The sequence below is a fragment of the Eleutherodactylus coqui genome, chromosome 2 (assembly GCF_035609145.1).
Source record: "Eleutherodactylus coqui strain aEleCoq1 chromosome 2, aEleCoq1.hap1, whole genome shotgun sequence".
Lineage (NCBI taxonomy): Eukaryota > Metazoa > Chordata > Amphibia > Anura > Eleutherodactylidae > Eleutherodactylus > Eleutherodactylus coqui.
This window is the reverse complement of record NC_089838.1, coordinates 341,819,638-341,833,880: the sequence shown is the minus strand read 5'-3', so window position 1 is coordinate 341,833,880 and position 14,243 is coordinate 341,819,638. Positions and strand designations below refer to the sequence as shown.

The 14,243-nt window shown below is 52.3% G+C and overlaps 1 protein-coding gene across 4 annotated transcripts in view; it reads left to right on the top strand.

The window, feature by feature from the left end:
* CAMTA2 (calmodulin binding transcription activator 2) overlaps positions 1-14,243 on the top strand; it is a 107,718-nt gene that overhangs the window by 29,660 nt on the left and 63,815 nt on the right. For all 4 annotated transcript variants that reach the window (XM_066593905.1, XM_066593904.1, XM_066593902.1 and 1 more), the window contains 5 exons: positions 1,571-1,674; positions 1,844-1,911; positions 9,144-9,279; positions 9,398-9,469; positions 13,281-13,434. In XM_066593905.1, the coding sequence (XP_066450002.1) occupies positions 1,571-1,674; positions 1,844-1,911; positions 9,144-9,279; positions 9,398-9,469; positions 13,281-13,434 (534 nt within the window). The remainder of the gene's footprint in view (positions 1-1,570; positions 1,675-1,843; positions 1,912-9,143; positions 9,280-9,397; positions 9,470-13,280; positions 13,435-14,243) is intronic.

Here is a 14,243-nt window from a genome sequence, read left to right as displayed (position 1 = left end):
CAGTAGTGACAGTGACCCCCACAGTGGCCGCAGTACTGACAGTGACCCCCACAGTGGCCGCAGTGCTGACAGTGACCCCCACAGTGGCCGCAGTGCTGACAGTGACCCCCACAGTGGCCGCAGTGCTGACAGTGACCCCCACAGTGGCCGCAGTGCTGACAGTGACCCCCACAGTGGCCGCAGTGCTGACAGTGACCCCCACAGTGGCCGCAGTACTGACAGTGACCCCCACAGTGGCCGCACTAGTGATAGTGACCCCCACAGTGGCCGCAGTAGTGATAGTGACCCCCACAGTGGCCGCACTAGTGATAGTGACCCCCACAGTGGCCGCAGTAGTGATAGTGACACCCATACTGGCCGCAGTAGGGATAGTGACCCTCACAGTGGCCGCAGTACTGACAGTGACCCCCACAGTGGCCGCACTAGTGATAGTGCCCCCCATACTGGCCGCAGTAGTGATAGTGACTCCCACAGTGGCTGCAGTAGTGACAATGACCTCCACAGTGGCCGCAGTAGTGATAGTGACCCCCACAGTGGCTGCAGTAGTGACAATGACCCCCACAGTGGCCGCACTAGTGATAGTGCTCCCCATACTGGCCGCAGTAGTGATAGGGACCCCCATACTGGCCGCAGTAGTGATAGTGACCCCCACAGTAGCCGCAGTAGTGATAGTGACCCCCATACTGGCCGCAGTAGTGATAGTGACCCCCACAGTGGCCGCACTAGTGATAGTGACCCCCACAGTGGCCGCACTAGTGATAGTGACCCCCACAGTGGCCGCACTAGTGATAGTGACCCCCACAGTGGCTGCAGTAGGGATAGTGACCCCCACAGTGGCTGCAGTAGTGACAGTGACCCCCACAGTGGCTGCAGTAGGGATAGTGACCCCCACAGTGGCCGCAGTAGTGATAGTGACCCCCACAGTGGCCCCAGGAATGCTCTCTGGCCAGAGACCAATAGCAACCCCCCTATCAGCCTCTGTCCGGACAGCATCCCTACAGGCTTATCACTCGCCCTGCTTGCAGCGCCGGTCTGGTGGCAGGAGCTGCTGCTAAATCTGTGGCTGCTGACCTCTTACCTTAGCGCAGATGTCAGCAGTCCGGAGAGGTCACAGACTCTCCACTGCTCCACCAGACCGGAGCTGCAGGCGAGGGGAGTAGAATTGCTTTAGAGGGGTTATCCAGGCGCCTCTGTGTTGTGGCCGGCGCTCGTGAATGCAAGTTCAGTTCTCATTGAGATCATTGTGAGCTGCTCTTGTGACTGCAGGTTGGGATTCCATTGATTTCAATGAGAGCCGCGTCTGCAATTATGAGCGCTGGCCACATCACAGGGGTTGGAGCCGTGTATCCCATCAGGCGCTGCCTGAATAACCCTTTTCAAGGTTTAACGCTTGGCCGTCCGGCGGGCCACATATGAGGCGGCGGGCCTTGTGTTCCTTATGTGTACTAAGGTCTCATAGATTATATCCCAGGACTGAGCTCTCAGGTGAGATTATCCCCCCTGTACGGAGGGTCTCAGCGCAGATTATACTTTTGCACTTATAGTATTTACTGTCCTTTCACTTTTGTAGAGAACGGCCACCACATCAAAGTTTTTTTACCCAAGAAGCTGCTGGAGTGTTTACCGAAATGTACGGCTTTACCAAAAGAGAGGCAGCGCTGGAACACCAATGAGGTAGGAGCTTTTATAGGTCCCACAAGGTTGGTGTGCTTCTCTTCTGAAATGCTCTGTGCTGCTGGGAAGCCTGCTGTCTCCCGTATGTAAGTTTCCAGGCACCGCTTATCTCCATCTGACGCTGGTGACTCTCTGATTTTTACATATGCTCTTCCTTTTTTTCCTGCAGGAGATTGCCTCTTACCTTATCACCTTTGAGAAGCATGAGGAGTGGCTATCTTGTGCACCCAAAACCAGGTGAGCCACCCACAGGCATGATGCCACCTAGTGGCAGAACACCTTTATAATCTGAGGTCTTGGCCCACCCATCTAAAATCAAGTGATTGTCACCATTCCGGCCTCTGCGAGGAAAGGTCACCCAGCTTTCCTGGTATAATGTTGCATTTTCTTTCCTGGAATGCTATGTTCCCAGCGCCTCTGTGCATGCTCCCTGCACCTCCCACGCAGTAATAACCGCAGGAGGACACCGCAAGACGTCATCCAGTACAACATTATACACTGTAACAAAGCAGCTGTACGCTAAGCTGCAGAAATTGGCTTTAGTCGTCCCCTTTCCTGAGTACTGACCAAGTGAGTCTTCCAGTATTCCGATACCTCCAGAACCTTTAGTAGAGCTTGGATGCTGATACACGCTCTTGCAGCCGTCAGGTTGTTACACCACTGAAAACACTAATGGAACTATGGACTCAGCGTCTCATCACAGAGGCAGGGGGCGATGCTAACTGGATGATGATGAATGGGAGTGGAGACTGGAATAAATAGTATGGAACTGAAATAACAACTAGAAAAATGCTGACCCTAACACTAGCTTTCCCTAATCTATCCCTGACACTGACCCCAACGCCAGACCCCACTGTCCCAACATAGCCCTAAATTATCCATATGAATGACCCTGTATAAACACAATCCCTGATAACAGGAGGGCACTAGAACTTTGACAAAAGGCTAAAGAAGCAAATGCTGAAATGACTCAAGACTGACGGAAACAAACAAGGAAAAAATATATAAACCGCAAACTGGGAAACAACTGTAGTAGAAAACCGAGTAGCAAGACAAGCTGAATGGATTGACTGGACTAGAGAACCAATGAGCAAGACACACTGACTGGACACACTAGCTGGACTAGAAAACCAAGCAGCAAGTCATACTTACGGGGCAGACTAGACAAGACTGAAGTAGAACTACGATAGGAAATACTGGATAAAACAGACGTTGTCACAGCTATCAACCGCACTGCACTGCAGAAGCTAAAAGTATTTATAGAGAGGTAAACCAGTCAGACCCTCCTCCCTATAACGCAGCTGAGCAGTGTGGGCCGCTGATTCCTTCCAACCAGTCATTGCAATTGCCCCAACAAGAGCTTTGAGAGACGGAGATAATGATGCATAAAGATTTCTTCTGACGGTTGTTACAACACACCTTCATAAATATATCTGAAGGTGTGCTGTTTCCAAAATGGCATCGCCTCTCGGGGTGTTCCACTGTTCTGGTATCTCAGAAGTTCCCCAGTGTAACATAGCGCCTGAAAAGGTATCCATGAAAATCAGTGCTCCAAAGACCAAATAGTGCGCCCTGCCATGTGCCCAAACAGCATCGTCTGCCCACATCTGGGGCGTCTCCATATTTGGGTGCAACAAATTATGGGGCTTTTTCTTTTACAATCTATGGGAGGAAAAAAATGCAGTTTTCTTTTTCACAGCCCAAAATTGTACTAAAAAAAACTGTGGGGTCAAAATGCTCACTGAATTCTTGGCGGGGTGCCTTTTCCAACATGGAGTCCTCTGGGGGATTCTTATGTTTTGGCACCTCGTGACCTCTGCAAACTAGGAATGGGACTTGGAAAATGTCCCAATAATAGGAAAGCCCCAAAATTCACTATCTGCCCCTCCTTCCTGAGGCCAGTATGTGTCGGGCCCACTTGGGAGGTGATATTTAACACTGCATGAACGGTGTGCTCAATATGGAGTTTTGTTTCTCTGTTGCAGAAAACGATGGGTTAAATTGAAAATCTGCAAAATGACATTTTCCTTTAATTCCTGTGAAGCATCTAAAGGGTTAATAATAATATAATAATAATTTATATAGCGCCGACGTATTCTACAGCTCTTACAAGACAGGGGGAACAGATACAAAACCTCGGTTACATGTACGGTAGTAATCAGCTGATGGAGACAGTAGGGGTGCGGGGCTCCAACGAGTTTACATACTACAGATAATGGGGGGATAAAGGGGTTGGAGATGTGCCCGGTATGGTGGACTGGAGATGTACATGGTATGGCGAGGTGGGGAGTGTGGGATGCTATATACACAGACAATGAACAGTCCATATAGTGACTGAATCTATATGACTGCCGGGGGTGGTTGGGAGTGGCTGACAGAGATTGCAGTCAGTAAGTCAGGTAGCATGTTATCAGGGGGGTACAGAGCTGTTTGGTTTAGGGGATGTGGTATGCCTTCCTGAAGAGGGGCGTTTTTAGAGCATTCCTGAAGTTTTGTGTGTCAGCGATTGCCTGGATAGTTTGGGGTAGCGCGTTCCACACGACTGGCGCTGCTTTGGAGAAGTCTTGGAGGCAGGAATGAGAGGATCAAGTTAAAGGAGCGCTCAGTCTGATTTTGTGAGCGGAGGGCACGGGCTGAGTGGTGGATTCAGATGAGGGAGCCAATGTAGGGCAGCGCAGTGCTGTGGAGGGCTTTATGGATGAGGGATACAATGTAGCATGGTGCGGTGCCGTGGATGAGGAATACAGTGTAGGGCAGGGCCGTGCTGTGGATAAGGGATACAATGTAGCATGGTGCAGTGCTGTGGATGAGGGATACAATGTAAGGCGGCGCAGTGCTGTGAATGAGGGATACAATGTAGGGCAGCGCGGTGCTGTGGATAAAGGATACAATGTAGGGCGGCGCGGCGCTGTGGATGAGGGATACAATGTAGGGCGGCGCTGTGGATGAGGGATACAATGTAGGGCGGTGCTGTGGATGAGGGATACAATGTGGTGCGGCGCAGTGCTGTGAATGAGGGATACAATGTAGGGCAGCGCGGTGCTGTGGATAAAGGATACAATGTAGGGTGGCGCGGTGCTGTGGGTGAGGGATACAATGTAGGGGGCGCAGTGCTGTAGATGAGGGATACAATGTAGAGTGACACGGTGCTGTGGATTAGGGATACAATGTAGGGTGGCGCGGTGCTGTGGATAAGGGATACAACGTAGGGCAGCGCGGTGCTGTGGATGAGTGTTACAATGTAGGGCGGTGCGGTGCTGTGGATGAGGGATACAATGTAGAGTGGCGTAGTGCTGTGAATAAGGGATACAATGTAGGGCGGTGCGGTGCTGTGGATGAGGGATACAATGTAGGGCGGTGTGGTGTTGGGGATAAGAGATACAATGTAGGGCGGTGCTGTGGATGAGGAATACAATGTAGGGTGGCGCGGTGCTGTGGAGAGCTTTATCAATGAGGGATACAATGTAGGGCGGTGCTGTGGATGAGGAATACAATGTATGGCGGCGTGGTGCTGTAGATGAGGGATACAATGTAGGGCGGTGCAGTGCTGTGGATGAGGGATACAATGTAAAGCGGCACAGTGCTGTGGATGAGAGATCCAATGTAGGGCGGTGCTGTGGATGAGGGATACAATGTATGGCGGCGCGGACCTGTGGATGAGGAATACAATATGGGGGGCGCTGCACTGTGGAGGGCTTTGTGGATGAGGGAGGCAATATAGGGGGGCGCTTCACTGTCTGGGACTTTATGGATGAGGATAGTGAGTTTAAATTGAATTTCTGTATTTGACGGGCAGCCAGTGCAGTGACCGGCACAGGGCAGAGGAGTCCGAGTAGTGGCTGGACAGGAAGATGAGCCTGGCTGCCGCATTCAGGATGGATTGGAGGGGGTAGAGTCTGGTGCAGGGGAGGCCGATCAGCAACGAGTTGTAATAATCGAGCCGGGAGTGGATGAGGGCGACAGTGAGCATTTATAGTGCGTCCACAGTGAGAAAAGAGCGGATTCTTGCGATGTTCTTGAGGTGCAGCTGACATGTTCGGGCCAGAGATTGGATGTAGGGGGTGAAGGAGAGATCGGAGTCGGATATGACCCCAAGACAGCGGGCGTGCTGGGAGTTATGGTGCCACACACTGAGATGGAGGAGGAGGTCGGTTAGTGGAGGGTGGAAACACCAGTAGGTCAGTTTTAGAGAGGTTTAGTTTTAGGTAGAGAGAGGACATGGTGTTAGAGACAGCAGACAGTCGGTGGCGTTCTAGAGGATCTGCGCTGTGATGTCACGGTAGGAGGTGTATAGCTGGGTGTCGTCAGCATAGAGGTTGTATTGGAAACCAAATCTCCTGATAGTCTGTCCAATAGGGGCTGTGTAGACCTGGACAGCAAGGGGAAGAGGAGAGGAGGGGGCCGAGGACCGAGCCCTGGGGGACCCCGACAGCAAGGGGAAGAGGAGAGCAGGGGGCCGAGGACCAAGCCCTGGGGGACCCCGACAGCAAGGGGAAGAGGAGAGCAGGGGAGCCGAGGACCGAGCCCTGGGGGACCCCAACAGCAAGGGGAAGAGGAGAGCAGGGGGCCGAGGACCGAGCCCTGGGGGACCCCGACAGCAAGGGGAAGAGGAGAGCAGGGGGCCGAGGACCGAGCCCTGGGGGACCCCGACAGCAAGGGGAAGAGGAGAGCAGGGGGCCGAGGACCGAGCCCTGGGGGACCGCAAGGGGAAGAGGAGGAGAGGGGGCCGAGGGCTGAGCCCTGGGGGACCCCAACAGCAAGGGGATGGGGAGAGGAGGGGGCCGTGGACCAGGGGTAGAGGAAGATCAGTATGGAGTAGTCGCCCCTCGATTTGGCTGTCAGTAGGTCGTTTGACACTTTTGTAGAGAGATAGCTTATAAGGTGGGAGTAAACCAGGCGTTCTTGTGATTTGAAGATGAAGGGGAGGTGTGAGTGGAGAGGGACCAGGGAGCCGTGAGGGTAGAGGGGCCGGTGGAGGCGTGAGGGGAGAGGGACCGGAGGAGGCGTGAGGGGAGAGGGACCGGAGGAGGCGTGAGGGGAGAGGGACCGGAGGAGGCGTGAGGGGAGAGGGACCGAAGGAGGCGTGAGGGGAGAGGGACCGGAGGAGGCGTGAGGGGAGAGGGACCGGAGGAGGCGTGAGGGGAGAGGGGCCGGAGGAGGCGTGACGGGAGAGGGGCCGGAGGAGGCGTGACGGGAGAGGGGCCGGAGGAGGCGTGAGGGGAGAGGGGCCGGAGGAGGCGTGAGGGGAGAGGGGCCGGAGGAGGCGTGAGGGGAGAGGGGCCGGAGGAGGCGTGAGGGGAGAGGGGCCGGAGGAGGCGTGAGGAGAGAGGGGCCGGAGGAGGCGTGAGGGGAGAGGGGCCGGAGGAGGCGTGAGGGGAGAGGGGCCGGAGGAGGCGTGAGGGGAGAGGGGCCGGAGGAGGCGTGAGGGGAGAGGGTCCGCAGGAGGCGTGAGGGGAGAGGGTCCGGAGGAGGCGTGAGGGGAGAGGGGCCGGAGGAGGCGTGAGGGGAGAGGGGCCGGAGGAGGCGTGAGGGGAGAGGGGCCGGAGGAGGCGTGGGGGAAGAGGGTCGCTAGTGCAGGTGGTGGGGTGAGCAGAGGAGAGCAAATTGGAGACTTCTTCCTCTGTCTCTGGTCTGAGTACATATAATAAGAAAGACGTCAGGCAGCAGGTTTGGTGCGGTTGTATTTTATGCATTCATGAGAATACACAGATAGTAATGCCTCCTCAACACACAAGATGGCGACGTTTCGACTCTAAAGCATGAGTCTTTGTCAAGCTAGTTACACGTTAACACAACCTATGCTCTTATACGCCCCTTCACCAATCACATAATAATCATTAAAAAGATAAAGTGGAACAGGTGTGTTTCTTACCTCAGAGCTGGATTCCCATGGTGAACTTCACAGCCCATAGAATACATAGCTGGCGCACGCCATTGCAGTCATGTGTGTAACCCGGAAGTGCCTAACCTCAGATTGCTGGGAGAGCCCATGACAGGTCATCCTCCGTTGCCACAATAACCAGTAATCATTAATCATTCCCCCTGAGGTGCGCCAGCTATGTATTCTATGGGCTGTGAAGTTCACCATGGGAATCCAGCTCTGAGGTAAGAAACACACCTGTTCCACTTTATCTTTTTAATGATTATTATGTGATTGGTGAAGGGGCGTATAAGAGCATAGGTTGTGTTAACGTGTAACTAGCTTGACAAAGACTCATGCTTTAGAGTCGAAACGTCGCCATCTTGTGTGTTGAGGAGGCATTACTATCTGTGTATTCTCATGAATGCATAAAATACAACCGCACCAAACCTGCTGCCTGACGTCTTTCTTATTATATGTATATCTTTGGGAATTTGGACTCTTTCCCGGTCTGGGCGTGCAGACAAGGCTGAAGGATACAGCTTAGGATTTTTTCCCCCCCGAACTGGTAGTGGTGAGTGCTGCTGCTCAACTTTGTTTACTGCAAATTGCTCTGGTCTGAGTACAGACAGTGAGCAGGAGCTAGATGCAGTACTGATGAGACTAGGGTCAGGGCTAGTCTGGGATTGGGAGGTTAACAAACTTTGCAAATGCCTTTTTTTTACTTTTGGAGGGGTGCGGTTGTTAAACGAACACAAAATATATCGACCAGAATTCCCCTTGAATGTGTCACGAGAAAACCATGTCAGACTCATTTGGAGAAGTAAGAATATTCCAAGTTTTCACCACATAAAGTAATTATGGTCCGATGTGAAAAATAGAACCACGTTGTCAAGTTAAAACCCAGCGGCCGTGGGAAGGGGTTAAAGGGCTTCTGACATCAAAAATAAAAAATTGTACTCACCTTGCCTGGCCCGGCCCGATCGCCAGGCATGTCCCCTCCAGCCGGCATCTTCTTCTGTGCCTTTAAAGCAGAGCAGGAGCGGTCAAAAAGACCGCTTCCTGCTCTGGTCCGTCCGTCAGGCACTTCCGAGGTGAACGGACGGACCGCCCACAGCAAGCGCGTCACAAGCAGTGCTTGCTGTGGGCGGCCCGTCCGTCCTGCTGAACTCCGGAGTGTTGCGCATGCGCAGTGGAGACGCAGCCCATCCTGACTCCTGTCAGAGGGCACCTCTCCACTGCGCATACGCGCAATCCCGGAGCGGCGCGGCTCGTAGAGGAAGAAGACTGCCTGCTGGGAGATGACCCCCCCCCCCGATGTCAACAACAACAGAAGAACAGGTAAGTATTATCTTTTTATGCTTTAGTAGCCATTAACCCATGGGTTCCCTGGGTCCATTAGGCAGACCAGGGAACAATGGCTGCTAAAGCATAAAAACATTATTTGTGTCAGAACCCCTTTAATGGGAAATGCTGTTTAGGACCACTAACCGCCCTCTGTGCTCCGGCGGACGTAGCTGCTGCTTTTAGGGAGCCACCCTTGGGGTACGGCTGGACGGCTCCACATCGGGGGCCCCTTGCTGACTTTTTGTGTTCTTTTGTTTGCCAGACCCCAGAATGGCTCCATCATCCTGTATAACCGCAAGAAGGTGAAATATCGGAAAGATGGCTACTGCTGGAAGAAGCGTAAAGATGGCAAGACGACGCGAGAAGATCACATGAAGCTGAAGGTGCAAGGGATGGAGGTGAGCTATCTGCGCGGAATGTGCGGCTCATCCTGCGCCGAACGGTTTACAGCGTCCAGAGTGTAGATACGGCGATAAGACCCACAAGTCTCCGTTCTCTCTTATTCTGTCTCCTCAGTGCCTGTACGGCTGCTACGTCCACTCATCCATCGTCCCAACATTTCACCGCCGCTGCTACTGGCTCCTCCAGGTGGGTAATGGCCGATGTCCACACTTTATAGGAGCTCTAAGCTAATGAAAACTCTTCTGCACTGTTACCCAGGATGCTGCCTGCAGTGCAAAGAATGGAGGTTTTTGAGTGTCATGTCTACATCCAGGGTTGTGTATTTACGAATCCTGAGTCCCTTCTCATTTCTTCATCAGTGACCTGTAATATGGTATATATGTAAGGCTGACTGTATTAACCCCTTCCCGCCTCAGGGCGTAAGTGTACGTGCTGGTTGGGAAGGAGTTCCCGCGAATGTACGTAACGTTTCAGCCTACTTATGGCGTGGGCTTCGAAGCCGAGCCTGCACTAATTTCAGTGGGAGTGGGATTTGTCTGACATCCGGCCTCCCACTGTTAACTGCTTACCTTATAAAAGGTTCACGGAGGGTGCGCACATGTGACCACCACTCCATTCACTTCCATAGAAGAAGAAAGCATGAGCCTTGGTGTAGCTGTGATGTCCAGAATGAAGACCTCCATACTTTACACTGCTGGCTTGTTCCAAAAAAACATGGAGCTCTGTATCCTCCGTCTCGGCCCTCTGCTGCACCGTCGGCTGGATTTGCAGATCTCTCTCCCATTTCTCTAGAGTTGATTAGAGTCTGGGGTGGGATGTATCGCCACGGGACGTTTCTCAAGTACCGAGCTAGGTGTAACAAACCCTAAAATCTGCTGCTCTAAAACGACCCCTCCCCGATCAATCCTCAAATGTATGGCCCCATACCCGGCAGGAACCGATAGCAAAGGAGGGTGAAAGGGGGGCCTTCAGGTAGTAGCCCCAGGGGACCAGGCCCCTAAGGGTAATCATGAGGTCCTCCTGTTCCATCTTTACACTGACCTACAGGGTTATTACAAACGATCCCCCTGATGTGACCACCAGAACTCTGGTTTATGACACTCGGCGGAGTCGGGACATCGGCTCCCATTGTCACCGGACACCCATGCAGCATGTAGTCACGTTCTTGCCATAGTGGATTACGACCAACCGATGCAATGACTTCTGGGATGCCGCAAATCATATATGGTGGGTGGTATGGGGGCATGTAGACTAATCACAAGGGCTAAGGTCCAGGGATTGTGGAAGATGATCACGATGGTCACCACCTGCACAGACTATCTTTAGAGCCGGTGTCCAGTTGAGGCGGGCCGCTTGTCCTCCAGCTGGAGGGGCCCGGCGTGGCGGCTATGTCCGGGGCTCCCCCACTGTGGTGGTTGCAGCAGTGGGGGGAAGCGGCTTTGTCACTCCTCTGGTGGTCCTGTGACTTCTCCCCTTGGGGTGGTGAATTCTGCTTCTATACGTGGCTTGCCCAGACTCTGGTTGCCAGTGTTTGGTTCAGACTCGCTCCGCCTACACCCGCGGTATTTGACCTTACTTGTCTTTTGCCTCCGGGCTTTCTCTTGACTCTGCCTCGGTTAGCCCTCTTGTATCTCGCACGTGACGTCTGCTTCTCACCCGGCCTGCTTTCCGATGACTCTCTGGTTTGTTCAGTTTGCCTTTTGTCAGTAGTCATTGCTATCTGCCAGCTCCCCTGTCCCCCCTTCCCTGGGGTCCCTGTCACTAGAGCAGCGCAGGGACCGTCACCCAGTTGTCGCCCTGGGGCTTAGCCGAGGGGGGCAAGTAGGTAGGGACACGGGAGAGGGCTGGCGTAGGGACCCCCTGGCCATCTGTCCCTGCCAGCTATAACACAATCCATCTGTTTGGCCCCTCCCTCCTGACCTCGTTGTGATAATGGGGGGTCCTGGTGGGATTTCCTCTTCCGCTGCAGCAGAAGCCATATCTGTAGCGTCCGTACAAAGTCCCTGGGATTGTTTCCTCATGAATGAAGGAGGGGCCGGACACGTCCTACAGGTTGTTCACCTCGGGGGCCGCCCGTATGCTCCACTTAGGCCTTTGGGTTTCTCCTCCCCTACATTCTGACATTGTTTGTTGCATGGAAGGCGGCTTCATCCCGGGACACCGAAGACCCCATGAAAACCATCGCTTTCGTTTGCAGAAGGAACGTCGTCACACTTGGTCATCTGGTATCGGGCCGGTAACAATTGCAATCAGTAGGGATAACATCACAAACGTTCGCACAGAATCTTCACCGCAGTTGGCGGCGGGACGTCCAGCTCTCCGCTCGCTCTGACGGTGGGTTTCTGAGGACTTCCTGTGCACCTTCCACGGACGCACGGCGCTGTTTCCATGCTTACTGGTGGACGGATGTGATTTTCGCCTACAGATGCAACCTTTTTCCATAAAATAGGAGTACGACTTATGAATTGTGCGCTCAGTGGGCGGAGCTTCATCCAACTTTTTTGTGAATGACATTGCTCACTAAAAACAGACTGTTAGACATGAAAAGGACACAAAACGCTCTCCTGTCTTCATTGCAAGCCATTCTGTCTCACATACCCCTAAACGGCCGCAGAATAAAACTTTCTGGGCTTCATTTATCAAAACTGTCTAACAGTAAGATATCCTCGTTGCCCAACCAATCACAGCGCGGCTTTCATCTTACCTTAGTAGCTTCAGATATGAACGCTGTAGTGTGATTGGTTCTTACTGTTAATTTTGGTAAATGACCATTTTTGAGTTTCTGTTTCAATTGATATCAAAATTCTGCATCTGAGTGTCATTAAACGTGAGTTATGAGGGGTTACATATAGAGCATGTTTTGGGATAACCCTATATAATGTGATTACGATGAATAGGACAATAGGAGAGCATGAGAGAGCAAGCCTGGAGAGTATACGGGCCTGGAAAAACATGATAAGAGAGGATGGAGTATACGGGCCTGGAGAAGCATGATAGGACGGGCCTCGAGAGGGTGGAGCATACGGAGCTTGGAGAAGCATGATAGGACATGCCTGGAGAGGGTGGAGCATACCGAGCTTCTCCAGGCCAGAATGGTCCACCCTCTCCAGGCCTTTCCTATCATGCTTCTCCAGGCCCATCCAGTCATGCTTCTCCAGGCCCATATGCTCCACCCTCTCTAGGGCTGTCCTATCATGCTTCTCCAAGCCCATCCTATCATGTTTCTTCAAGCCCGTATTGTCCACCTTTTCCAGGCCTGTCCTTACGGGCCTGAAGAAGCATGATAGGACAGGCCTGGAGAGGGCAAGATAGTCATTTCTAGAATACTGCATCTACTCAATCATGTAAATGTCCCACTCCACCACCAAGGGGACAGTTGGCTTCGTCCCATGGTTGGCGGTGAGAAGGAAGGTCGTAGTACAGAATGGCCATCTGACCTCATTGAAAGTGTTTTCAGCATCTGTTACGTGAGACCAGCATGATCCAAGAAACATTGTTCGGCAGCGGAACACTGAGCTGGATCCTTGTCTGGTTTAGGGGATGATGGGAATATGTTATATAAGGATGTATCGTACTGATTAACCTTGTAGTGCGGCTTTATTGGTCCTTCAGTTAATGACTTGGTCACTGGGGGTCCTCAGAGAGTGACCACTGACCGTTCATACCGCTGATCTGTATATACCCTGAGGGCAGCAGGTACACACACCCCCATCCCTCCTAGTGGGTCACTGTCCTTTTGCTTTGACTATTGAGCCCCATTGAAGTGACAGGAGAAGATGATCACCATAAAATATCCATTATCATCTGATGTGCTTTACTCTTACGTCTGACATTGTTAGGCGCGTGACACCACTGTACATGTAACCCAATGAGCAGCTCATAGGTGCAGAAGGATGAGGCTGTGGTGGGGTATGAAGGAGCATGCGGTGTGTACCACTAATGTCTACTGATTATGCAACAATCAGACCTTGAATTCACAGGTTTTTATTGTTTGCAGAACCCGGATATCGTCCTAGTTCACTATCTGAATGTCCCAGCCATTGAGGACTGTGGTAAGATCTGCGGTCCCATTCTGTGCTCAACCAGCAGTGACCGAAAGGAATGGATGAAGTGGAGCAAGGAAGAGCTGATCAGCCAACTGAAGCCCATGTGTGAGAGGCCGGAGGGTGAAGGGAGGGGAACAGTATATGGAAGGTGATGTGCAAGAGACCAGAGGGTGAAGGGAGCGGATCAGTATATGGAAGGTGATGTACTAGATGCCAGAGGGTAAAAGGGAAGGTGATGTGTAAGAGGCTAGAGGGTGAAAGGAGGGGATCAGTATATGGAAGGTGATGTATAAGAGGCTAGAGGGTGAAAGGAGGGGATCAGTATATGGAAGGTGATGTATAAGAGGCAGGAGTTGAAGGTAGAGGATACGTATATGGAAGTTGATGGGTAATAGGCTAGAGGGTGAGAGGAGGGGATCAGTATATGGAAGGTGATGTATAGGAGGCCAGAGGGTGAAGGGAGGGGATCCGTGTATAGAAAGCTATATGTAAGAGGCTGGAAAGTGAAAGGAGGGGATCAGTATACCAAAGTTGATGTGTAAGAGGCCGGAGGGTGCAGGGAGGGGATCAGTTTACGGAAGATGATGTATTAGAAGCCGGAGGGTGAAGGGAGGGGATCAGTGTGCTAGGGGAATTTAAAAAAAATCCTATACAGTGTTTCATCGCCAGCTCCAAATTGTATGTGAGAAGCTGTGTACACAAATCACTGACACATGACACCAACTACGGTAGTATCATATGTCTTCTTCTTTATTTACATCATCACGGTACAAATATACCCTAAATCAGTGTTCCCCAACTCCAGTCCTCAGGGACCCCCAACAGGTGATTTTTTCAGGATTTCCTCAGTGTTGCACAGGTGATGTAACTATTGTCAGTGCCTCAGACATTCCCACAGGTGGTGTTACCATGGG